Raw genomic sequence first — 27,551 nt, 5'->3', positions numbered from 1 at the left:
GTGACCCTAGAATAAATGGACTTTACAGACCTTTACAGAACATTTCACCCTAATAAAACTGAATATACATCCTTCTCATCAGCCCACAGGTCATCCTCCAAAATAGATCATATCCTAGGACAAAACTCTAATGTCAGCAGATTTAAAAGTATAGAAATTATTCCTTGTATCTTCTCAGACCACAATGGAATTAAAGTTGAACTCAATAGCAACAGGAATCTTCATGCTCAAACAGAGTCATGGAAACTAAATAATCTTAGGCTGAATGATAGCTGGGTCAAAGACAAGATTAAGAAGGAAGTCACCAAATTTTTGGAACAAAATGATACTGAAGACACAAATTATCAAAACCTATGCGATACTGCAAACGCAGTCCTAAGAGGGAAATTTATAGCATTGGAAGCCTTCATCAAGAAAACAGAAAGAGAGGAAGCCAACAACATAATGGATCATCTCAAGCAACTGGAAAAGGAAGAACATTCCAACCCCAAACCCAGCAGAAGAAAAGAAATAATCAAAATTGGGGCAGAATTAAATGAAATTGAAAACAAAAGAATCATTCAGAAGCTCAATGAAACAAAAAGTTGGTTTTTTGAAAAGATTAACAAAATTGATAAACCTTTGGCCAACCTAACCAGAAATAGAAAAATAAAATCTCTAATAATGTCTATTAGAAACAATAAAGGAGAAATAACAACAGACACTTCAGAAATTAAAAAAAAATCCTCAATGATTACTACAAAAATCTCTATTCCCAGAAATATGAAAATCTGAAGGAAATGGACCAATACCTAGAAGCATACCACCTTCCTAGACTCAACCAGAAAGAATTAGAAATCTTGAATAGACCTACATCAATCACTGAAAGTGCATCAACAATACAAAATCTCCCAAAAAAGGAAAGTCCAGGACCAGATGGCTCCACATCCAAATTCTATCAAACCTTTCAAGAGGAACTAGTACCTATATTATACAACATTTTCCAAAGCATAGAAAAAGAAGGAATACCTCCCAACACATTCTATGAAGCAAATATCACCCTGATGCACAAACCAGGAAGGGATCCAACAAGAAAGAAAATTATAGACCAATATCATTAATGAATATTGATATAAAAATATTCAATAAGATCTTAGCAAACAGAATTCAACAATACATCAAAAAAAATTATACACCATAAGAGAACTATGAAACTTTAAGGAAAGAAATAGCCAAAGATTTAACAGATGGAAAAACATACCATGCTCATGGCTGGGAAGAATCAACATTGTTAAAATGTCCATACTGCCCTGGGCGGCGCCAGTGGCTCAGTGAGCAGGGCGCCGGCCCCATATACCGAGGGTGGCGGGTTCAAACCCAGCCCTGGCCAAACTGCAACAACAAAAAAATAGCCGGGCGTTGTGGTGGGCACCTGTAGTCCCAGCTGCTCAGGAGGCTGAGGCAGGAGAATCACCTAAGCCCAGGAGTTGGAGGTTGCTGTGAGCTGTGTGATGCCACGGCACTCTACCAGGGGCAATAAAGTGAAAGTCTGTCTCTACAAAAAAAAAAAAAAAAGTCCATACTGCCCAAAGCAATATATAATTTTAATGCAATTCCTATTAAAGCTCCATTGTCATACTTTAAAGATCTTGAAAAAATAATACTTCGTTTTATATGGAATCAGAAATAACCTCGAATAGCCAAAACATTACTGAGCAATAAAAACAAAGCAAGAGGAATCACGCTACCAGACCTGAGACTGTACTATAAATCCATAGTGGTCAAAACAGCATGGTACTGGCACAAAAGCAGAGAAGTAGATGTCTGGAACAGAATAGAGAACCAAGAGATGGATCCAGCTACTTACCGTTATTTGATCTTTGACAAGCCAATTAAAAACATTCAGTGGGGAAAAGATTCCCTATTTAACAAATGGTGCTGGGTAAACTGGCTGGCAACCTGTAGAAGATTGAAACTGGACCCACACCTTTCACCATTAACTAAGATAGACTCTCACTGGATAAAAGATTTAAAGTTAAGACATGAAACTATAAAATTACTTGAAGAAAGTCAGGGAAAACTCTTGAAGGAATCGTCCTGGGTGAATATTTTATGAGGACGACTCCCCAGGCAATTGAAGCAGTATCAAAAATACACTACTGGCACCTGATCAAACTAAAAAGCTTCTGCACAGCCAAGAACATAGTAAGTAAAGCAAGCAGACAGCCCTCAGAATGGGAGAAAATATTTGCAGGTTATACCTCCGATAAAGGTCTAATAACCAGAATCCACAGAGAACTCAAACGTATTAACAAGAAAAGAACATGTGACCCCATCTCAGGATGGGCAAGGGACTTGAAGAGAAACTTCTCTAAAGAAGACAGACGCACAATCTACAAACACATGAAAAAAAGCTCATCATCCTTAATCATCAGAGAAATGCAAATCAAAACTACTCTGAGATATCACCTAACCCCAGTAAGAGTAGCCCACATAACAAACTCCCAAACCCAGAAATGTTGGCGTGGATGTGGAGGAAAGGGCACACTTCTACACTGCTGGTGGGAATGCCCACTAATACGTTCCTTCTGGAAGGATGTTTGGAGAATACTTAGAGACCTAAAAATAGACCTGCCATTCGATCCTATAATTCCTTTACTAGGTTTATATCCAGAAGACCAAAAATCACAATATAACAAAGACATCTGTACCAGAATGTTTATTGCAGCCCAATTCATAATCGCTAAGTCATGGAAGAAGCCCAAGTGCCCATTGACCCACAAATGGACTAGCAAATTGTGGTACATGTATACCATGGAATACTATGCAGCCTTAAAGAAAGATGGAGACTTTACCTCTTTCATGTTTACATGGATGGAGCTGGAACATATTCTTCTTAGCAAAGTATCTCAGGAATGGAAGAAAAAGTATCCAATGTACTCAGCCCTACTATGAAGCTAAATTATAGCTTTCACATGAAGGCTATAACCCACCTATAGCACAAGACTATGGGGAAAGGGCCAAGAAAGGGGAGGGAGGGGGGAGGTTTTGGTGGAGGGAGGGTAATCGGTGGGGCCACATCTATGGTGCATCTTAGAATGGGTACAGGCGATTGCACTAATGTACACAGCTATAATTTAACAATAAAAAAAAGAAAAAAAATTATACACCATAATCAAGTTGGTTTTATTCCAGGGTTACAGTGTTGGTTCAACATATACAAATCTATAAATATAACACATCTCATCAATAAAATAAAAAACAAAGACCATATGATTCTCTCAATTGACGCAGAAAAAGCCTTTGATAATATCCAGCATCCTTTCATGATCAGAACACTTAAGAAAATAGGCATAGAAGGAACATTTCTTAAACTGATAGAGGCCATCTACAGGAAACCCACAGCCAATATCATATTGAATGGTGTAAAATTGAAAACATTTCCACTCAGATCAGGAATGAGGCAAGGATACCCATTGTCTCCACTGCTATTCAACATAGTAATGCAAGTCTTAGTCATTGCAATCAGGCAAGAGAAGGTGATCAAGGGTATCCAAATAGGGTCAGAGGAGATCAAACTCTCACTCTTTGCTGATGATATGATCCTATACCTGGAAAATCCCAGGGACTCAACTTCAGAACTCTTAGAAGTGATCAAGGAATACAGCAGCGTCTCAGGATACAAAATCAATACTTACAAATCAGTAGCTTTTATATATGCCAATAATAGTCAAGCTGAAAATAGAGTCAAGGACTCTATTCCTTTTACAGTAGTGCTGTAGAAGTAGAAGATGAAATATCTGGGAATTTACCTAATGAAGAACGTGAAAGATCTCTATAAAGAGAACTATGAAACTCTAAGAAAAGAAAAGCTGAAGATGTTAACAAATAGAAAAACATACCATGCTCATGGCTGGGAATAATCAACATTGTTAAAATGTCCATACCACCCAAAGCAATCTATAGATTTAAGGCAAGCCCTATTAAAGCACCATTGTCATACTTTAATGAACTTGAAAAAATAGTACTTCATTTTATATGGAATCAGAAAAAAGCTCGAATAGCAAATACATTACTCAGAAATAAGAACAAATCATGAGGTTATCACATTACCAGACTTCAGGCTATACTATAAATCTATAGTGATCTAAACAGCATGGTACTGGCACAAAAACAGAGAAGTAAATTTATGGAACAGCATAGAGAACTAAGGGATGAACCCAGCTACTTATCGCCATTTGATCTTCGACAAGCCTATCAAAAATATTCAGTGGGGGAAAGACTTCCTATTTAATAAATGGTGCTGGATGAACTGGCTGGTGACCTGTAGAAGACTAAAACTGGACCCCCACCTTTCACCATTAACAAAAATTGATTCTCACTGGATAAAAGATTTAAACTTAAGACATGAAACTATAAAAATACTAGAAGAAAGTGCAGGGGAAACACTTGAAGAAATTGGCCTGGGAAAATATTTTATGCAGAGGAACCCCGGGCAATTGAAGCAATACCAAAAATACATAACTGGAATCTGATCAAACTAAAAGGCTTTTGCACAGTCAAGAGCACAGTAAGTAAAGCAAACAGACAACCTTCAGAATGGGAGAAGATTTTTGCAGGTTATGCTTCTGACAAAGGCCTGATAACTAGAATTTACAGAGAATTCAAACTAATCAAGAAGAAAAGAATAAATAACCCCATTTCTATGTAGGCAAGAGACTTGAACAGAAACTTCTCTGATGAAGACAGGCGCATGGCCTACAAACACATGCAAAAATGCTCATCATCCTTAATCATCAGAGAAATGTAAATCAAAACCACTTTGAGATATCATCTAACTCTAGTAAGATTAGCCCACATCACAAAATCCCAAAACTACAGATGTAGGCATGGATGCAGAGAGAAGGGAAAGCTTCTACACTGCTGGTGAGAATGCGACCTTTTTCCCAACAAGTTTGGTGAACACTCAAGGAACTAAAAGTAGACCACCATTCGATTCTGCAATTCCTCTGCTAGGTATATACCCAGATGATCAAAAATTATTTTCCGAAGGAGGGGGAGACAAGATGGCGGACTGAAGCCAGCTTTCAACAAAGGCTCCCGTCCAGAAGGAGAGTTAAGGGACAGGAATTTAGTAAGTATCCTGGTGAACTTGAGCCTCACCAAGAGAGAAGGCTGAAGAACGCACATCAACACCGCTGAGGCAAGTTGTGATCACAAGGACGCAAACAAAAGGTACAAAATCCACCACCAAGCGGACGGGAGTCCCCCTCCCCCATGAGACCGGCTCAAGAGCCCCACAATTGAACAAGCAGGCAGAAATTAAAGGCCCTCCCACTACACTCCACGGGAGAGACCTTCTAAAAACTGGACCTACCTCCCCTACTGGGGTGCCATGGCGTTCTCCTGCCGGACATAGGGCTGAATAAAACTTTGGGAATCCTTTGCCGGCAACCCTGAATACCCGGCGCTCCCCTCCCGCCCACTGAGGTCTGGAGGCCTGTCCCCCAGGACTTCGGATCCGTGGGTGATTTCTCAAGGGGAGTGGACAGTCCCCGAGTTGCGACTGGTCAGCATTGACTCTGAGGCGCGCAAGTGAGGAGAGGGCACCGGGCTGAGGGGGAGTCACGCCTCGTGGCACTTCCCTGCAGTGCAGTGCACCAACCCTCCCCGGGCAACATTACGGGGCCCAAGACTGAATAAGATTCTGGCCTCCCCGCTGAGAGCTGAGAGCCCCTACTCTCACTCGGGGTCTGAGGGCCTATCCCCCAGGAGTTCGGCTCCTTGGGTGATTTCTCGAGGGGAGTGCACAGTGCCTGAGCTGCGTCAGGTCAGCGCTGACTCTGGGATACGTGAGTGAGGAGAGGGCACTCTGCTGAGGGGAAATCAAGCCTTGGCGGCACTTCCCTGCGGTGCAGTGCAGGAGCCCTCCCTGGACCGTAGTATTGCGTAAAACTGAAAGAAACTCTAGCTTCCCACCCCCACTCCCAATCGGGGTCTGGGGGCCCATCCCCCAAGAGTTCTGATCCTTGGGGGATCTCTTAAGGGGTGTGGACCCAGCACAAACTGCGGCCGCTCAGTGCTGACTCTGGGGCGCGGGACAGAGGAGAAAAGGGTCGCCTGAGTGCCCACACCAGAGCAGCAGTTCCCTGGAGGTAGATCAACAGCCGTTTTTTCTTTAACGGCAGAACGCTCACTTCTGGATATTCTGAGGCCACACCCCCTGTCTCCCTGGGCAACCAGAGGAGGCCACCAGCGACCTGGCTCACAAACCCGGGAAGCTTCCAGGGCGGGGCCAACCCAGAGAGGTGTTCAGACGCAATTCTCCAACAGCAAAGACGTTTGAACTCAAAACAGCCCGTCTTCTGTAGGCGACGACAGGAACAGAGACAGAACCTCACAAAGTTGTCTGTTCTGTTCTGTTCTGTTAGCAGCATCCATCAGGGACGGGGCTAAGCCTGAGTGAACACCTCCTTCCCATCACCTGCATCAAACACTCAAAGATGTCAGGCCCCATCTCCTCCTGCTAGATAGCGGCAGTCTGCGGGGGCCTGGCAGACTTCCTCGCGATTCAGGCAGGTGCAAACCCCTGGAGTGTCTGTTCACGGCAGGCAACTGGGTTAGCCATCTGCAGAGATACCAGTGACTGGGTCCGACGGAGGGGCAAAGTGGGGAAGGAGACGTCAACCTTCCCAGACTGCTCTGTTTGCTGGGTGGCTCCTCCTGACTCCACGCTGCACTGGGGTGAGCTGTGTCAGAGGAGTCACCAGGCCCCTGTGATCCAGTTCCCAGAGACCTCTTGAACCCTTCCACCCGAGACAAGTGCCGATTGAGACAGTTGATTCGGACCTTTTGAACTGGGCTAATAGACTGAGGACTTTTCAGGCGGTGCCCTGGGTGTGCGATTGTGGGAAGGTTTGATTCTCCTTTTCCAACTGGGGCCAGAGGTGGGCAGGCGGGGTGACTTAATCACTGATTTTTCCACACAGCTGAGACTTCAAGCCAGAGTAGAAGTTGCAATAGGATCGAACAGAAACCAGCTGAAAACAAGACAGAACTGCTTTGCTCCACCCCACCAGACAGGGCCCCAGTTTCTCAGGCCACAACACTGTACGGGCCCTTGATAAAACCCCAGGGGAAAAACCAAAGGGAGTAAACCATGGGGCCAAATCAGCGGAAAAACTCTGGTAACATGAATAACCAGAATAGATCAACCCCCCCAAGAAAAGATACAGCAGATGTGATTGAAGATCCCATTCATAAACAACTGGCTGAGATGTCAGAAGTCGAATTCAGAATTTGGTTTGCAGACAAGATTAATAAAATGGAATTAGGAATTCGAGGAGAAATTCAAAAATTGTCTCAAGAATTTAACAAATTTAAAGACAAAACCACCAAAGACTTAGACACACTGAAACAAGAACTTACAGCCCTCAAAGATATGAAAAATACAGTAGAATCCCTCAGTAACAGAATGGAGCAAGCAAAAGAAAGGATTTCTGACATTGAAGATAAAGTCTTCGAACGCTCCCAATCTCTCAAAGAGGAAGAGAAATGGAGAGCAAAAACAGATCACTCACTCAGAGAACTCTCAGATAATTAGAAAAAAAACAACATAAGGGTTATAGGAATTTCGGAGAACGATGAAGTGGCTGCCAAGGGCACAGAGGCCCTTCTACATGAAATTATGAAAGAAAATTTTCCAGACATGCCTAGAGAATCTGAAATTCAGATAGCAGACAGCTTCAGAACCCCAGCACGATTCAACCCCAAGAAGCCATCTCCCAGACATATCATAATTAGCTTCACTAAAGTTAACATGAAAGAGAAGATTCTCAAAGCAGCCCGGCGAAAGAAAACTATAACGTACAAAGGTAAGAATATTAGAATAACTGCAGATCTCTCTGCTGAAACTTTTCAAGCAAGAAGAGGCTGGTCATCAACTTTTAATCTCCTAAAGCAAAAAAACTTTCAACCCAGGATCTTGTATCCAGCTAAACTGAGTTTCATCTATGATGGAGAAATTAAATACTTCAATGACATTCATATGTTGAAAAAATTTGCCATAAGTAAACCAGCTCTTCAGGATGTTCTCAGACCTATCCTCCACAATGACCAACCCAATCCTATACCACAAAAGTAAACTCACTTAGAAACTTCGGATCAAACTCCAACTTCCACACTGGCGAAAGGATTAAAAATGTCCACTGGACCTTTGAAAAACTCGATACCCAAAATTCCACCAGACTTATCAATACTCTCCATCAATGTGAATGGCTTAAACTGTCCTCTAAAGAGGCATAGGTTAGCCGACTGGATACAAAAACTCAAGCCAGATATTTGTTGCACACAAGAGTCACATCTCAACTTAAAAGACAAATACAGACTCAGGGTGAAAGGATGGTCATCCATATTTCAGGCAAATGGTAATCAGAAAAAAGCAGGTGTTGCAATTTTATTTGCAGATACAGTAGGCTTTAAACCATCAAAAGTAAGGAAGGACAAGAATGGTCACTTCATATTTGTTAAGGGTAATACTCAATATGACGAGATCTCAATTATTAATATCTATGCACCCAACCAGAATGCACCTCAATTTATAAGAGAAACTCTAACAGACATGAGTAACTTGATTTCCTCCAGCTCCATAATCGTTGGAGATTTCAACACTCCCTTGGCAGTGTTGGATCAATCCTCCAGAAAGAAGCTGAGCAAAGAAATCTTAGATTTAAACCTAACCATCCAATATTTAGATTTAGCAGACATCTACAGAACATTTCATCCCAACAAAACTGAATACACATACGTCTCATCAGCCCACGGAACTTACTCCAAAATTGATCACATTTTAGGTCACAAGTCTAACCTCAGTAAATTTAAAGGAGTAGAAATTATTCCATGCATCTTCTTGGACCATCATGGAATAAAACTTGAATTGAGTAACAACAGGAATCTGCATACCCATACAAAAACATGGAAGTTAAATAACCTTATGCTGGGTCAGAGATGAGATTAAGAAAGAAATCACCAACTTTTTGGAACAAAACGACAATGAAGACACAAACTATCAGAACCTCTGGGACACTGCAAAGGCAGTTCTAAGAGGGAAATTTATAGCACTGCAAGCCTTCCTCAAGAGAACGGAAAGAGAGGAAGTTAACAACTTAATGGGACATCTCACGCAACTGGAAAAGGAAGAACATTCCAACCCCAAACCCAGTAGAAGAAAAGAAATAACCAAAATTAGAGCAGAATTAAATGAAATTGAAAACAAAAGAATAATAAAACAGATCAATAAATCAAAAAGCTGGTTTTTTGAAAAGGTCAATAAAATAGATAAACCTCTGGCCAACCTAATCAGGAAAAAAAGAGTAAAATCTCTAATATCATCAATCAGAAACAACAAAGACGAAATAACCACAGACTCATCAGAAATCCAAAAAATCCTTAATGAATATTACAAGAAACTTTATTCTCAGAAATATGAAAATCTGAAGGAAATAGACCGATACTTGGAAGCACGCCACCTTCCAAGACTTAACCAGAATCAAGTGGAAATGTTGAACAGACCCATATCAAGTTCAGAAATAGCATCAACTATACAAAACCTCCCTAAAAAGAAAAGCCTGGGACCAGATGGTTTCACGTCAGAATTCTACCAAACCTTTAAAGAGGAATTAGTACCTATATTACTCAACCTGTTCCAAAATGTAGAAAAAGAAGGAAGACTACCCAACACGTTCTATGAAGCAAACATCACCCTGATCCCCAAACCAGGAAAAGACCCAACAAAAAAAGAAAATTATAGACCAATATCACCAATGAATATAGATGCAAAAATATTCAACAAGATCCTAACAAACAGAATCCAGCAACACATCGAACAAATTATACATCATGACCAAGTTGGTTTTATCCCAGGGTCTCAAGGCTGGTTCAATATACGTAAATCTATAAATGTAATTCAGCACATAAACAAATTAAAAAACAAAGACCATATGATTCTCTCAATTGATGCAGAAAAAGCTTTTGATAATATCCAGCATCCCTTCATGATCAGAACACTCAAGAAAATTGGTCTAGAAGGGACTTTTCTTAAACTGATAGAGGCTATCTACAGCAAACCCACAGCCAATATCATATTGAATGGAGTTAAATTGGAATCATTTCCACTCAGATCAGGAACCAGACAAGGCTGCCCATTGTCTCCATTGCTTTTCAACATTGTAATGGAAGTTTTAGCCACCGCAATTAAGGAAGAAAAGGCGATCAAGGGTATCCATATAGGGTCAGAAGAGATCAAACTCTCGCTCTTCGCAGATGATATGATTGTGTATCTGGAAAACACTAGGGACTCTACTACAAAACTCCTAGAAGTGATCAAGGAATACAGCAGCGTCTCAGGTTACAAAATCAACATTCATAAATCGGTAGCCTTTATATACACCAACAACAGTCAAATTGAAAAAGCAGTTAAGGACTCTATCCCATTCACAGTAGTGCCAAAGAAGATGAAATATTTGGGAATTTACCTAACAAAAGACGTGAAAGATCTCTATAAAGAGAACTATGAAACTCTAAGAAAAGAAATAGCTGAAAATGTTAACAAATGGAAAAACATACCATGCTCATGGCTAGGAAGAATCAACATTATCAAAATGTCCATACTACCCAAAGCAATATATAATTTCAACGCACTCCCTATTAAAGCTCCACTGTCATATTTTAAAGATCTTGAAAAAACATTACTCCATTTTATATGGAATCAGAAAAAACCTCGAATAGCCAAGACATTACTCAGAAATAAAAACGAAACAGGAGGAATCACACTACCAGACCTCAGACTTTACTACAAATCGATAGTGATCAAAACAGCATGGTATTGGCACAAAAACAGAGAAGTAGATATCTGGAACAGAATAGAGAACCAAGAGATGAATCCAGCTACTTACCGCTATTTGATTTTTGACAAGCCAATTAAAAACATTCAGTGCGGAAAAGATTCCCTATTTAACAAATGGTGCTGGGTGAACTGGCTGGCAACCTGCAGAAGACTGAAATTGGACCCACACCTTTCACCATTAACTAAGATAGACTCTCATTGGATTAAAGATTTAAACTTAAGACATGAAACTATAAAAATACTAGAGGAGAATGCAGGGAAAACCCTTGAAGAAATTGGTCTGGGTGAGTATTTCATGAGGAGAACCCCCCGGGCAATTGAAGCAGCTTCAAAAATACACTCCTGGGACTTGATCAAACTAAAAAGCTTCTGCACAGCTAAGAACACAGTAAGCAGAGCAAGCAGACAGCCCTCAGAATGGGAGAAGATATTTGCAGGGTATATCTCTGACAAAGGTTTAATAACCAGAATCCACAGAGAACTCAAACGCATCAGCAAGAAAAAAACAAGGGATCCCATCGCAGGCTGGGCAAGGGATTTGAAGAGAAACTTCTCTGAAGAAGACAGGCGCACGGCCTTCAGACATATGAAAAAATGCTCATCATCTTTAATCATCAGAGAAATGCAAATCAAAACTACTTTGAGATATCATCTAACTCCAATGAGACTAGCCTATATCACAAAATCTCAAGACCAGAGATGTTGGCGTGGATGCGGAGAAAAGGGAACACTTCTGCACTGTTGGTGGGAATGCAAATTAATACATTCCTTTTGGAAAGATATATGGAGAACACTCAGAGATCTAAAAATAGATCTGCCATTCAATCCTGTAATTCCTCTGCTGGGCATATACCCAGAAGACCAAAAATCACAACATAACAAAGATATTTGTACCAGAATGTTTATTGCAGCCCAATTCATAATAGCTAAGTCATGGAAAAAGCCCAAGTGCCCATCGATCCACGAATGGATTAATAAATTGTGGTATATGTATACCATGGAATACTATGCAGCCTTAAAGAAAGATGGAGACTTTACCTCTTTCATGTTTACATGGATGGATCTGGAACATATTCTTCTTAGTAAAGTATCCCAAGAATGGAAGAAAAAATACCCAATGTACACAGCCCTACTATGAAACTAATTTGGGACTCTCACATGAAAGCTATAACCCAGCTACAACTTAACAATAGGGGGAAGTGGGAAAGGGGGGGGGTGGGTAGAGGGAGGGGAATCGGTGGGATCACACCTGTGGTGCATATTACAGGGGTATTTGCGAAACTTGGTAAATGTAGAATGTAAATGTTTTGGCACAGTAACTGAGATAACGCCGGAAAGGCAATGTTAACCACTGTGATAAAAATGTGTCAAATGGTTTATGAAGTGAGTGTATGATGCCCCACAATCATATCATTGTATACAGTTATGATTTAATAAAAAAAAAATTATTTTCCAACAAAGACATTTGCACCAGAATGTTTATTGCAGCCCAATTCATAATAGCCAAGACATGGAAACAGACCAAGTGCCCATTACCCATGAATGGATTAACAAATTGTGGTATGTGTACACCATGGAATACTATGCAGCCATAAAAAGATGGAGACTTCATATTTTTTATGTTTACCTGGATGGAGCTGAAACATATTCTTCTTAGTAAAGTATCTCAAGAATGGGCAAAAAGTATCCAATGTACTCAATACTACTATGAAATCAATATATAATTGCCTACACACTCATATGAATGGCAAATCATAACTATAGTCCAGAAAGTAGAAGGGAAGAGGAGAGAAGGGAGAGGGGAGAGAGGATATGGGAGTAGGGAGGGGATTTGGGGGGACCTCACCTAATGTGCATGATGCAATGGTACATTTCAAAACTATTAGAAATGAGTATAATTGTGATGAATGTGTCAAAGTAAGCATTTCACATTGTATATTGAAGCAGTACCCTGAACCCCATAATTGCATCAATGTACAAAGTTATGATTAATAAAAAAAACATATTTTTAAAATGAAACAAATTTATAGTCTGCTAAATGAACTCACTGCACAGTCTTAAAACCAGTCACTGCTCTTACAATCCTGCCTCTGTCCTGGGGGCTGGCCCACTGGACCCACTCCCTACTCCTCAGCATCTTGTCCACACAGTAGGCAGGGAGCAGGGCAGCCTTCAGCCCTGCACAGGGGAACAGCCACCTGCAGCCTCCAAAGTGATGAGCCAGACTTTCCTAGGATGCCTGCACAGAGATCCAGACTCACAGTGCAAACAGTAGCCTGGGACACTCACACTGGCCCTGTTTCCGACAGCGGGAACAGTGGAAGGAGCCTCCACAGCCACCAAGGCAGGCCTGAGGCCAGGGGAGGAGCCAAGGACACTCTGTGAACAGACAAGGCAAGTCTGTGTACCATCAAATGGACATGTGGGGGTGCTGTGTGATAGCGCTACAAACCAGGGACAGTAGGTATGTCAGCATAGGTTTGTGTGGAGAAAATGTGTAGTGAGTGTGACTGTGTGTGTGTAGAAGTGCATGAGATGATGTGCGTGACAGTGAGTGTGCTTGTGAACATGTGTGACAGTGTAACAGAGTGTTCGCTGTCCATGCAGATGTAAAAGCTGAAGCCAGAGTTACAGGTGGAGTAATGGTGACTCTGGGCAATGGGGTAGATGGGCTGGAATTATGCTCCTAATGCACATTTGAACTTTCCAATAATCATGTATGTTTTTTATTTCCAACAAATCGAAGTTGTTTTTTTTTAAGAAGAAAACATGGGGAAATTTATTTGTATCTCAGAAATAGGTAAAACTTTCCTAATTCAAAATGTAGACACTATAAGGAAAAATCTACATTTTTTTTTTAGTGTTAAATCATAGCTGTATACATTAGTGCAATCGCCTATACCCATTCTAAGATGCACCATAGATGTGGCCCCACCCATTACCCTCCCTCCACCAAAGCCTTCCCCCTCCCTTCACCTTCCTTGGCCCTTTCCCCATAGTCTTGTGCTAAGTTGTTTTTTTTTAACACTAGACACCACCCAGCTGTCCCTTTCCTAGATTTCCTGACAGCATTATCCCTGGTCCTTGCATTTCCTGCCTCTGTGTGGCCAGCTCCCTAGCCTATAATCCAGCTGGGAGGCCCCAAAAGGTACCTCACCTTCCTTGGCTACCAGGTCCCAGGGAAGCCCAAGAATCCATAGCAGGGCACCAACAAGATGGTGTCCATCCCCCAGTTGGCCCTGCTCACCGTGCCCCAGGAAGTTGTCAGTGGGTAGGAGGGCTTTTCCAGGAACAGGTTTCCTGTCCAGAGACCCTGGCTCCAAACCCGTGTTAATCCATTCCCTAGGAGTACGACAGTCAAACTCCTCGTTGTCAAACACCTGTAAGAAAGCAGGCAAACATCAGGAGACATGGCTCCCCTAATGGACCTGGCTGGGCTGGGCATGCCAACAATGGGGTGCCTAAATAGTCTTCTCCCCAGATGAGGCTGTGCCCCTCCTCTGCTGCTCCCAGAGATATGTGGGGTCTGGGCTGGGTAAAGACTTGGTCCTCATCCAGCCAAGGCTCGGACAGAGCAGTGTCTGGGCACTCACAGTAGGATGTGGGCTCTCTCTCATCTGGCTCAGGCCCAAGGGAAGCCACAACCATCTGGCTCAGGCCCAAGGGAAGAGGTGCTCTAGGATTTTCCTGAGCACCCTACCCTGACTCAGAAATGCTGGAGATTCAGGGCTATCAGGAGGCAGCCGTTAGAAGGGTGATGTGCTGCTAGATTCAGCTTTGCCTCCCTACAGCCACCACCAGGTAAGAGATACTCAGGGCCACAGAGAGGAAGGGAGGGAAGGTGGGTGAAAGCCATAGCCAGGTTATGTTCCCATTTCCTTCTCTCTGAACTCACTTTCCCTCAGCTATGCCCCAGGGAGATAGCACTGATGCCCTCTTCCATCCCTGATCTCCCCATTTTAGTGAGCCCCAGCACAGTTCTCCACCCCAGGTGGGATTGGCCAGGGAGGCCTGTACACTGCCCCATAGTCTGACTGGGCTGCTTCTGGGTGCTCATGGGTGGGCTGGAGGCAGAAACCAGACATACAGGCTATCCTGGCTTCCAGGAAAACAGCACATCAGCATCCCAAGGGTCTGCTTGGGATGCTCAAGGCACCTGGGGTGAGTTCCCATGATTGAGTGCCTGTTTGACAAATGAATGCTTGTGATTGGCATGGAGGTCCCCTTTTGGGCCTGATCCTGAGCCTCAGCTAGCTGCACCCCACCCATCCATCAACCACTCATGGAAGTCCGGCTCACCTTCAGTGGGAGATATATGGGGAAGAGCGGGTCATGGCCCTGTTCAATGGTGTGGGGATGTTTGAGGTCTGGGTGCCTGGGCATGAGCTTGTTGGAGTCGATCCCCTCATTGGACAGCAACTGCTCGATGTCCAGGCTCAGGTACTGCCGCTTCCTCCTGGCCAAGGGCAGGGTGGGAACCTCAGGATAGCTTGGCTATACCAGGTAGCTCCATGGGTTTCAGCAAGGGCCCACGGGGTTGTGGTGGTAGGGGTGTGGCCCAGGAAGTGAAAGCTGAGGCTGGTGTCCTAGGCTCCAACTGCCCTTTTGTCCTGCCCCACAAGCCCATTTCATTGACATACACGGCACCACCCTCCCTGCTTCCACAGCAAAGAAAACAATTTGTTCCTGTTAAGAGACCAAAGGGCTAGAAGATTTGGTCTAAACACTATGTATAGACTGCCATGGAAATTGTCACCTAGTGATCCTATGTTGTTGTGCAGATGTCCCAAGTTGGGCAGATGCCTCCCAGAACACAGTTTCTCCCCACAGCCCACCCAGCCATACCTCTCAATCTCAATCTTGCGTGGGCACTGGCCCGGCAGCACCTGGAAGGGCACCTGAACCTTGGGCTGATAGGCCTGCAGGGGAAAGTCAGTCTGGGAGAGCAGCTGCGTGGTGGTTCCAATGCGCTGCTGCTCAATGAGCTCCTCAAAGTCCTTGGGAACCTCAAAGGTTATAACTGCAGGTAGAGGCAGAGGCAGAGGTTTTAGAGCTTGGGCTAGAGACCCTCCCCAATACGATTAATCATTAGGCTGGGTGTAGTGGTTCACGCCTGTAATTCTAGCACTTTGGGAGGCCGAGGCAGGTGGATTGCCTGAGCTCATGAGTTCAAGACCAACCTGAGCCAAAGTGAGATCTTGTCTCTAAAAAAATAGTCAGGCATTGGGCGGCGCCTGTAGCTCAGTCGGTAGGGCGCCAGCCCCATATACTGAAGGTGGCGGGTTCAAACCCAGCCCCGGCCAAACTGCAACCAAAAAAAAATAGCCGGGCGTTGTGGCGGGCGCCTGTAGTCCCAGCTACTCGGGAGGCTGAGGCAAGAGAATCGCTTGGGCCCAGGAGTTGGAGGTTGCTGTGAGCTGGGTGAGGCCATGGCACTCTACGGAGGGCCATAAAGTGAGACTCTGTCTCTACAAAAAAATAAAAAATAAAAAAAAAAATAGTCAGGCATTGTGGCGGGCACCTATAGTGAGCCCAAGAGTTTGAGGTTGCTGAGAGCTATTACGCCATGGCATTCTACAGAGGCTGAGAAAGTAAGACTGTTTGTCTTGGAAAAAAAAAAAAAAAAGATGAATCACTAGCCAGCCAGGTACTGGGGGAATGGGAAGCTCAGAGCCTGACTATGGCTGGACAGTGGTAGGGAAAAGATATATGTGGAAAGGTATGAAGGGTTGGAGAGGTGAGGGCCAGAAGGTCTATCCTGGCCCTAACTCTCCCTACCCAGAGCCGGTATGCTGGAGATTCCCAGCACCAGGGCAGGTTGCTCAAGTCAGGTGCTGAGTTAAACTACAGATGAGGGTTAGAATTGGACAGGAAGACAAAATGGAATGATTCCGCCCACCCCTACCCAAGAGGTTCCCCCAGCATCTTGGAGTCCGATATTCACTTTCTGGGGTCATTTCCAGGCTGAGGCCTCCTAGATACTGGAGACTCTCTGGCCCTATAGGACCCTCAACTCATAAAATGTTGTCCCTACTTAAATGACCAGGGCAGACAGATGCTTCCATTCTGGGTCTAGGGGAAGGGAATTGGTGAGGAGAGACCCATTGATATGGTGACCAACCATCTCAGTTTTCCTGGGACACAGGGTGCTCAGTGGAAAAGAAAGTTCCAGGCAGGCCCAGCACCCTTAGTTCAGAGGCTAGGGCACCAGCCACATACACCAGACCTGGCGGGTTCAAAACCAAGCACAGGCCTGCCAAACAACCATGACAACTCCAACCAAAAAAAAAAAAAAAAAAAAAACAGCCGGGGGTTGTGGTGGGCACCTGTAGTTCCAGCTACTCGGGAGGCTGAGACAAGAGAATTGCTTAAGCCCAAAAGCTTGAGGATGCCATGAGCTGTGACGCCACAGTACTCTATACAGTGTGACATAGTGAGACTGTCTCAAAAAAAAAGAAAGTCCCAGGCAAACAGACCACAAAGTTAGGGAGGAGGATGTGGGCATAGGCCTCAGGAGAGGGGAGAGGGTTAGTAGGGTCTGTACAGCCCAATGTCAGTCCCATCTACTTTCCTGGAAGAAGGGTCCATAGAGTCCCAAGGACCCTGGGAGGCCCTAGAGACCCCTCTCAGGATCTCACTGCCTCTCTGAGGTCAAGAGGTAGTCACACTGCAAGGGGACCCTCCTCAGGAGTGTTATCTGGGGTCCACAGAACCTGTGGAGGCTAGGTCTGGGGTGATGTCCAGAGTTTGGTGGAGGCCTCTCATCCTCAATAGGAGTTTGCTTTCTCACCAGGGCTGCCAGGTGGTTAAGGAACCCCACAGCACCCAAAAGGCCAGCCACAAACGCAGTTTTCAGACCCCTAAGCACCAGGTCTTGAGCCTGTAGGTCTGTGACCCATTCCACTCCCAGAACTACACAGGAGCCAAGAAAGAGCCAGGGTTAAGAGAGCCACATCAGCCTCCAGCCACTGTTCCATCTACCATCCCAGGAAGACTTCTCCAGGTCTCCATTAGTCCTTGGACAGAAGAGAGGATGTCCACTGCTGGCTGCCAAGGGCCCTGATTGACATCAGCCTGTGGTCTTTGTGGGGCTGCTTTTTCTCATGTGGGTGGGGCCACCAAGCTGCTAATCCCCTCCATCCCCACTCTGTCATGGATGGTAGGAGTACCATTCTCAGTACCCCACAACCTGGGATCTGTGGTTTGTAACCATTTGGGGGGCCACAAATACTTGTGAGACTATTGAAAACAGTAGGCCAGATCCTCAGATAACTGACTACACAAATGCACGTATGTGGGATGTCCTCTGTGCCAGTTTAGGGGCTTCACAGAAGATCTGTAGATTCCAAGAGTACTAATCTGGGCAGTGCCAACAAGGAGCCAGGTCTTTCCTGAGGGTGGAGAGGAGGGGAAGACAGGGGCACCTGGGCCTGATGGCCAGGGAGGAGAGGGGGCAGGCTCAGCTGGCGGACAGCTTCACCCAAGGTGAAGTAAGCAGCTCAGACACAGTCCTGGCCTTCTCTGGGCCCACACTCCAGGGGAGGCAGAAAAGACACACATAATGCCCCTCTGACCCCAGGCAGGCAAGCAGAGAGAACTATAACACTAGCCCCCAGAATCCCCAACCCAGCCCAATGTCATTGTCACAGCTCCACTAAAAGTAATGGTGCCACTGCAGTAGCTGGAGCTCACTGGGCACTCACCAAGAGCCCAGCCCTCATGAAGCTCCTTTTCTTTTATCACCTGCCTTTTACAGTTGAGGAAACTAATCCAGCCAGGAAGAGACCATCTCCCCAAGTCCAGAGGCCCTGCTTCTACATGCCTACTAGGACCACTCATGTGGCCCTTCTGAGCACTGACCTTTAGGGGTGAACTTGTCGAGGTCAGCCTGCCTCAGGAAGTTCTGGTTCATGCAGGGGCCACGGCATACATCCTGAAACCAAACCCCAGAACCCGAGTGTGTGTAAACATCCCACAGACAATCAGGATCTGGGAGAGACCACAAGGCCAGGGGCCTCCCCTAAATTCCACCAGGGAGCACCCTAGGGGCAGGAGTACAGGGGTGGGGTAGAACCAGAAAGCATGTACAATTCCTCATTAAAGACTACAACCTGGGACAAGTTGTGGCCACCTGGGACACTCCTGGCCCCACCCAACTCTGAGAATACTCCAGCATGTGTCCAGAGACTGAGCCACAGACAGGTAAGGCAAGACCAGAGGTATCTCTGCAAGTGCTTCCTCTCCCAAGGGCCACTCTGGCACCATTGGTATAGTAGGTATCAGTGGGTTCTCTCCCTATCTCTTGCCTCCTTACCTGCCTAAAACCTCCCTAAGGCTGCCTGGGACCTATGGGGCTCTCCACATTCTCTCCTAGTCATTCCCTTCCCTCTTGCCACTACCCCAGCCTCATGCCTTGATCTCTTCTCACATTCTACCCTCTTTCACGCAAGCCATGTCCTCTCTACGGAGCCCCAGGTCTTTGTGCCTGCTATTCCCCCTTCCCTGAGACACACTCCCCAGCTCCTAATTCACACAACTATGTACCCCTGTCTTAGATCTCAGCAGTATGCTATCCATGGACCCCTCCCAACCAGAGCTGGGGGAGTGGAGCTTCGCTACCAAACCCATTGCCCCCCAACAACAGGGATATGGATGTCTCATCCCCACTGCATCTCCAGGGCTCAGTCTAGGGCCTGGCACATATGGGGAACTCAGCAATGATGAAAGGATGGTCAGAAAGCAGATGGATGGGTGGATTGATGGGTGGATAGGGAGAGAAGGGAAGTGGATGGATGGAAAATTTGACAGATGGATGGATAGGCTGATGGCTAAATGAACAGATGGACTGACGGAGAGAAGAATGAAAGCATGGGTGAACGGAGCCCACAGAGAGGGCTCAGGCACGGCAGGGAATGACTGCCATACTCACCCCAAGTTGATCTAAGGTCCCAGGGCTGAGGATGTCAGAGTAAAACCCACGCTGCTTCATCAGTGGGTACTTCTTATCAGTGCCTGTCAGGGGTGACTTCTGGGGCTGCCCCAAGTCTGAAAGTGTGGGTGGAGTCAGGGGGAGAGGTAGGGGCTTGGAGTCAGGACCTGGAGGAGCATTCCCCAAACCATAATCTGGTCCCAGAGTATTCTTGTCCACAGTATAGTCTAGGCTCTTAGGAATCATCCGCAGACTGCACTCTTGATCCTCAGGGGTATCGCTGCACTCTGGGCCCTGAGGGGCATGTCCCCGATTAGAGCCTTCTCTGCTAGGCTTCTCCATGCTGCTTCTTGGGGCGATGCACCAGTCAGAGCTCCTAGGAGAAGATACCCGTGTCAGAGCCATTGCCAGCCTCTTCCTCAGCCACCAGGGACACCATGGTACTTGGATGCTGAAATTGCCTCCCGGCAACAAACCCCAGACCTTGACCCATAACAGAAGGGAGACAGGAGAGTGGGAGTGTTCTCCTTCTAACTGGACAAACACACAGCTAGAAGAGTCCCACCAGGAGACAGTGGAGCCTGCCATGCATGCCACATGTGAGAAATGAGCCCCACAGAGTTAAGGACTGAATGAGGGGAAGCTCTGCAGATGCTCCCTGACTCAAGTGCATGCTCCCACACACGCCACTCCCTCCATCATTTTATTCTATTTATTTATTTATTTTAGAGACAGAATCTTACTTTGTCACCCTCGGTAGAGTGCTGTGAAGTCACAGCTCACAGCAACCTCCAACTCTTGGGCTTAAGCGATTCTCTTGCCTCAGCCTCCCTCAGCATTCTAGAGTGCTAGGGTTAAGGTGTGAGTCACTGCGCCCTCCTGCCCAAAGCTTTCCCCTGGTGATGCATTTGGTAGAAGCAACAGTTGCATGGCCATCCCACAATAACAATGGGATGCTGCAATGCTGCAAACCCTTGTCCTTGTGGTGGTAGATGTGCATACAACCCTTTGCACAGGTGGGAGGGTGTACATTTTCTGAGGTGGGCTGACTCGGAGAACCAGGGTGGGTGAGCGCCATTTTGTTGCAGGGGGGATCTGTGGGCCAACAGAGGGTCAGGATGGGGGTCCTGCTGGGAAGTCACTTAGTCCTCTGTTTCCTGGGGTATGATGGAAAAGGTAAAGTGGGTAACATGAGGGAGGCAGGGCAATGGCCCAGTGCCTGCAGGTGCCCCACAAAGGGGAGGGGCAGGTCAGTCCAGCAGGGCTGGGCTGGGAGCACCAGGGCTGCTTCTAGCCAAAGTCATTTTAGTGAAATTTATTGAGTGAGTGAGCCCTGGGCCTGCTTCCCTTTCTCCCCCTGCTGAGAAGCCAGGCCTTGCTCTTTACAATGAGGGAGGGGGTGGCACCTATGGCTCAGTGAGTAGGGCGCTGGCTCCATATACCAAGAGTGGCGGGTTCGAACCCGGCCCCGGCCAAACTGCAGCAACAAAAAAAAAGCCAGGCATTGTGGCAGGTGCCTATAGTCCCAGCTACTTGGGAGGCTGAGGTAAGAGAATCACTTAAGCCCAAGAGTTGGAGGTTGCTGTGAGCTGTGACTCCACAGCATTCTACCAAGGGCAACATAGTGAGACTCTGTCTCAAAAAAAAAAATATATATATATATTTTGGGCTCAAGCAATTCTCTTGCCTCAGAGAATATATATGTATATATATTTATAAAATATATATATTTATAAAGTATATATATTTATAAAATATATATATTTATAAAAAAAAAATATATATATATATATACCAGCCAGGCATTGTGGCAGATGCTGTAGTCCCAGCTACTTGGGAGGCTGAGGCAGAAGGATCACTTGAGCATAGGAGTTTGGAGTTGCTATGAGCTATGATGCCACAGCACTCTAGCCTGGGGCACTCAGAGCCTGAGACTCTGTCTAAATAGGGGGCAAGGGCTGGGCGCGGTGGCTCACTCATGTAATCCCAGCACTCTGAGAGGCTGAGGAGGGTGGATTGCTTGAGCTCATGAGTTTGAGACCAGCCTGAGCAAGAGTGAGACCCTTGTCTCTAAAAAATAGCAGGGCGTAGGACCTTCACATAAAAGCTATAACCAAGTTACAACCTAAGAACAGGGGGAAGGGGGAAAGCGTGGGGAGGGAGGGGGGAGGGGGATAGAGGGATGGGGATTGAAAGGATCACACCTATTGTGCATCTTACAAGGGTACATGTCAACTAATGAGATGAAAATGTGTCAAATATTCTATGAAACAAGTGTATGGTGCCCCATGATCATATTGATGTACACAACTATGATTTAATAAAAAAAAGAAAAAGAAAAAGAAAAAAAATAGCAGGGCGTTGTGGTAGGCACCTGTAGTCCCAGCTACTTGGGAGGCTGAGGCAAGAGAATTGCTTGAGCCCAAGAGTTTGAAGTTGCTGTGAGCTATGATGCCACAACACTCTACCAAGTGTGACAAAGTGAGACTCTGTCTCAAAAAAAAAAAAAAAGAATATGGGGAAGAAGTTTTCACATAAGTCTGGTGCAAAAAAATAAAAAGGAAATCTACAATTATCTCAATACATTTTTAATTAAAAAAGAAAGTATCAGGGCGGCATCTGTGGCTCAAGGAGTAGGGCGCCGGCCCCACATACCGGAAGTGGCAGGTTCAAAGCCGGCCCTGGCCAAAAAAGTGCCAAAAAAAAAAAAAAAAAAGTATCTTAAAAGGAAATATCTTCCCCCACATCTTCCCATTTTCCCATCCCTCTCCACACTGGACAAAGCAGCCAGGAGCTGCAGTACAGGTCACTCTTTTGGAGAGGTATTTTGTGGTACTGGCTGGTATGGACCTCCTAATGGATCACAGCAGGGGGCTCCTGCCTGCACTGACCTGAAGAGTGGAGTAGGGGGCCAGGGCTGCCTAGAGCAAAGCTACATGCAGTGCCAACATGCTGCTGCTGAGCTTATTGCTAAGAAGGGGATGGTGAGTTGGTAGGTCACTTGAGGGACAGAGAAGGGCAGATGGGGCTCTGGCCAGAACCCTAAGATACCTAAGGCTAACCTGCCTTTAGCTAGTCAGTCCCGCCAGGCCTCCCCCACCAGAACTCTGCTCCCTAAATCCACTCCCTGGTGGCCAGTCGCCCCCTAGGACAGGCACTAGAGAAAATGCTGCATTAGCCCACTTGTCTGACAGTTACCAGTTCTTCAAAGAGCACCCTAAAGACCAGAGGACTCCCTGGGGCTCAGCCCCATCATGCTGCAAACCCACAGATATGTTCTATTTTTGAACAAAATCACCAAACAGAGCAGAGCTTGGAGAGGCTAGGGTCCCAGCTCCATAGAACAGCATTCCATTCCCCCATTTTCTCAGCTCTCAAATGGGCTTGAACATGCTTGACCTGTTTTACTGGTGTGTTATAAGGAATTATGAAGATCTTTGGAGATAAGAGATGTGCAAATGTGCAGGAAACAGCAGTATTGCTTTGTGCAAAAGGAGCAATGATGGTTGGATCTGCTGCCCTGGCGAAGTGCTCCCCTCTGAGCAAGTGGCAGGAGGGGAATGCATTGAGGTGTGTCCCAAGAAGGAAGGTGTGAGAGTGAGCTGCAAACTCAGAACGCTGAAGGGCTATCCCTCAGCCCTTCATAATAGTTCCCTTTCATTTCTGCTCCAGCTCTGGGCACCCGTACATTGCCAGTGCACACAGGAGCTGGTATAGACAGTAAGACCTTTGCCTCCTGTCACAGCCTCTGCCTGGAAATAAGTGTGACTGGTAGGAAGGAGAAAGATATGATTTCCAACAAGTCCTCTGCCACTGATCACTCTGAGCATTTGTGTGAGGGAATGAGGCAATAAGATGGTGGGGGTGGCCCTAGTAGGCCCAGTGTGGAGAATGATGAATGTTATTAGTGGCTTAGGCTTATTTTATGTATCCTCTCATTTAAATTTCTGAGATGGAAACTCAAACTATCCTCATTTCTCAGAGACAAGAACATGAACTCAGAGTGGTGAAGTGACCTGCCCAAGGTCACACAGCCAACAAGATGCACAGTTGGAATTTGAACCCAAGTTCTTCTTTCTCCCTGCTCAGGTTACTTGGGAGCCATATTGGCTTTAGCTGGATGCATCTTCAGGTTGGACTCACTGATACTTAACCACACTTGACTCATCCACTCACCGAGTATTTGGCAGAATGGACACAGATGAATAGGGGTATTTGATCCTCACAACAGGTAATGCTGTCATCACCAATTTACAAGCAAGGAAACTAAGGCCAGGAGAAGTAAAGAAACTTGGAAAGGTCACATAACCAAGAATTGAAGAAACAGAATGGAGACTGAGGTCTTCAACTCTGGCTGACCCAAGGGTCCAAGTTCTAACACCACAATAGTGATTCTCAAACTGTGTACCATGTATTCCTAAAAGTCTACAAATGAGGAGCGGCACCTGAGTAGGAAGGCTTCTAGGCCACCCACCTCTGATTTGACAAGGGACCCTGAACCTTTATCTGTTTCACATCCCAAGTTTCTGTGTCAGCTCTCATTTGACAAATTCCTCTGTGACCTTTTTTTTTTTTCCAATACAGGGTCTCTGTCACCCTGGCTGGAGTACAGTAGAGTGGCATCATCATAACACACTGCAGCCTCAAACTTCTGGGATCAAATGATCCTCCTACCTCAGGGAATATACAGGGTGGGTTGAGTAGTTGGGACTATAGGCATGTGCCACCATACATGGTTAATTTTTGTGCTTGTTTGTTTGTTTGTTTTGAGACAGAGTCTCACTATGTCGCCCTCAGTAGAGTGCTGTAGCATCACAGCTCACAGCAACCTCCAACTCTTGGGCTTAAGCGATTTTCTTGCCTCAGCCTCCCAAGTAGCTGGGACTACAGGCACCCACCACAATGTCTGGCTATTTTTTTGTTGAGTTGTCATTGTTGGTTAGCTGACCTGGGCTGGGCTTGAACCTACCAGCCTTGGTGCTTATGGCTAGTGCCATAACCACTGTGCTACGGGCTCCGAGCCTGATTTTTTTTTCTTTTGCAGAGAAGGTGTCTTGCTCTTGCTCGGCTGGTCTCCAACGCCTGACTTCAAATGATCCCCCGACCCCCGCACATTGGCCTCCCAAAGTGCTATGATTACAGGCGTGTGCCACTGCCTGACCCTCATCTACCCTTTTGAAAACATTCACCCGATGCAACCCACCTGTATATTCCCATAGGTGTCTAAGGCTTTTCCTCCAGTGAACATCTCCCTATATTGTATGTGCACATCTGTCTTCCCTTTCAGCTAGGCAAGGATTTTCCAGTAACACTGATCTCTGGACACGTGGCACCTAGCATGGGACTAGCATAGGCTTGGCATAAAGGTGCCTCGAAAATATTTGCCAAATGATGGTCTAGACAAATGAACAAATGAATGGGGTGAGTAGAGAAGGAATGAAGTTCATCTCTGTAACAACTCTGCTAGGGATGGGAGGAGGGACTGGGTGCTGCTTCCCTGCATGGTCTTCCACAGGAGAGGAGGGGGCCACATGGTCAGTATGGAGGTTGGGCCCCCAAAATGGTCTGATCCTCAGTACAGAGCTTAACTACCAGCCTGTTTAGGTGCGCCGCCCTTCTTTCCACTGGCCAACGAATGGTCGGGCACCCAGATTCGTGCGCCGCCTCCTCCCTGTCTTCTCGCCCTCTCGGCTTATAGAGGTCCCCCTGCCCGCGCTTGCCCCGCAATCGCTCTGCTGTACCCACCTGCCGGCTCCGCAAAGCAGTGAGGGGATCTGTCGGCCCTGTCTCTAGGGAGGGACGCTGAGTCCGTTGCTAAGGGGCGGAGCCCTCCGGCAAGGCAGAGCGGGAGCTTCCGTACGCTACCTGGTCAGCAGCCACGTTCCACCCTCGATTCTGGGTCTTGGTTCCTTCCGCCGGGACCCCGGAGCCGGGGATGGTCCTAGCACCGCCCCCGGAAAGGAGCGGCCGGTTTAGGGGCGGCCAGAGAGTGTCATCCCTCCAGACTCTCATATCCGGGCTATATCCATCTGCCCTCCCGACCCTTCTAAAGAGACAAAACAGCAAATGCAACGAGAACTTCAATTGAAACCTGGTTTAAAAAAAGGGGGGGTGGGGTGGGGGTGGCGGCGCCTGTGGCTCAAAGCCCATATGCCAGAGGTTCAAACCCAGCCCTGGCCAAATACCACAAAAAAAAAAAAAAGAAGAAGAAGAAAAGGAAAGGGAAAAAAAGCTATGTAAGTCACTTGGAGGGGAGTAATCTAGGAAATTTACGAATTGGAAGTTCATATTTAAACCACAGCCGGGGGACAGATGGTCAGGGCACTACAGAAAGGGTGGCTCCTGGTTCTCGGGAGGTTCAGATCACACAGCCACACCCACCGTGTTAAGTCGGCTCAGTGGATGCACCATCCGGCTCTGTGGCCTCAGGCACCCACCTTCTAATGCCCCCATCTGCTCCAAGGACCAGGCAGGGGTTCCGGTTTTGAGCCACCTACCCTGTCCTGAACATTGAATTATTAATTTTCTTAGATGTGATAATGCCATTGTGGTTATACAGGAGATTGTCCTTGTCTTAGTTGATGTAGCCTGAAAATGTTAGAATGTCTGTTGTTGTTACCTTTCAAGCGGTTCAGTAAAAATTATATATATATGACTATAGCTAGAGAAAAGGACTAAAGCAAAAGTGGGGCAATATTAACAATTAGGTAACCCTTTCGGTTCGTGCGGCCTTCAAGATGGCGCGTCAGAAAGACAAGAAGCCCAAGAGGTCAACCTGGAAATTTAACTTGGACCTTACTCATCCAGTAGAAGATGGAATTTTTGATTCTGGAAATTTTGAGCACTTTCTACAGGAGAAGGTTAAAGTCAATGGAAAAACTGGAAATCTTGGGAATGTTGTTCGCATTGAACGCTTCAAAAATAAAATCACAGTTGTTTCTGAGAAACAGTTTTCTAAAAGATACTTGAAATACCTTACCAAGAAATACCTTAAGAAGAACAATCCTCGTGATTGGCTTCGAGTGGTTGCATCTGATAAGGAGACTTACGAACTTCGTTACTTCCAGATTAGTCAAGATGAAGATGGATCAGAGTCTGAAGACTAGGTGAAGCCTTTTCTTACAGGGCTTTGCTTGCTGATAACACAAATGAACTTACACAGAAAGAAACATCTAAAAGTGGGCTTTTAGTTTATCAGTGAATAAAATCATTGCACTCAAAAAAAAAATTAGGGAATCTGAGGGTTGCAGATGTTCACTGTACCAATCTTTTTTTTTAGACACAGAGTCTCACTTTATCACCCTCGGTAGAGGGCCGTGACGTCACAGCTCACAGCAACCTCCAACTCCTGGGTTTAGGTGATTCTCTTGCCTCAGCCTCCCGAGTAGCTGGGACTATAGGCGCCCGCCACAACGCCTGGCTATTTTTTTGTTGCAGTTTGGCTGGGGCTGGGTTTGAACCCACCACCCTCAGGATATGGGGCCCGGCGCCCTACTCACTGAGCCACAGGCGCTGCCCCACTGTACCAATCTTTCGATTTTTCTGTAAGGGAAAGAGGTGAGTTGCAAACAAAAGAAAAAAATGACCCCGTCTTTACCTGAGAACCCCTTCCCAAAGCTTTCTCAGAATTGGTTCCACTTCATAGATGGGGAAACTGAATGAGATGGGTAAGTGCCTGGAGAGATAGTAGGACCTGAGGCTCATTACCCAAATGTCTAATTTTATTTGACATTTTAGTAG

General features: G+C 45.8%; 2 protein-coding genes across 2 annotated transcripts in view; one reads left to right on the top strand and one right to left on the bottom strand.

Moving 5' to 3' along the window:
* DNAH1 (dynein axonemal heavy chain 1) overlaps positions 1-20,346 on the bottom strand; it is a 96,927-nt gene extending 76,581 nt beyond the window's left edge. The window contains exons 1-5 of the mRNA XM_053599196.1: positions 19,812-20,346; positions 18,743-18,815; positions 15,728-15,902; positions 15,182-15,338; positions 14,130-14,262 (exon numbers count right to left, since the gene is read on the bottom strand). Coding sequence (XP_053455171.1) covers positions 14,130-14,262; positions 15,182-15,338; positions 15,728-15,902; positions 18,743-18,815; positions 19,812-20,216 — 943 coding nt within the window. The 5' untranslated portion in view covers positions 20,217-20,346. The remainder of the gene's footprint in view (positions 1-14,129; positions 14,263-15,181; positions 15,339-15,727; positions 15,903-18,742; positions 18,816-19,811) is intronic.
* Positions 20,347-26,510: 6,164 nt separating this feature from the next.
* LOC128591590 (60S ribosomal protein L22-like 1) lies at positions 26,511-27,018 on the top strand. The gene has a single exon (XM_053599195.1). It carries the CDS (start codon positions 26,549-26,551, stop codon positions 26,915-26,917), a length of 369 nt encoding a protein of 122 aa, XP_053455170.1. The 5' UTR covers positions 26,511-26,548; the 3' UTR covers positions 26,918-27,018.
* Positions 27,019-27,551: the final 533 nt, after the last annotated feature.

Source organism: Nycticebus coucang, chromosome 8, assembly GCF_027406575.1.
Source record: "Nycticebus coucang isolate mNycCou1 chromosome 8, mNycCou1.pri, whole genome shotgun sequence".
NCBI lineage: Eukaryota > Metazoa > Chordata > Mammalia > Primates > Lorisidae > Nycticebus > Nycticebus coucang.
Note: the sequence above shows the minus strand (reverse complement) of the source record. Positions and strands in the feature narration are given on the sequence as shown.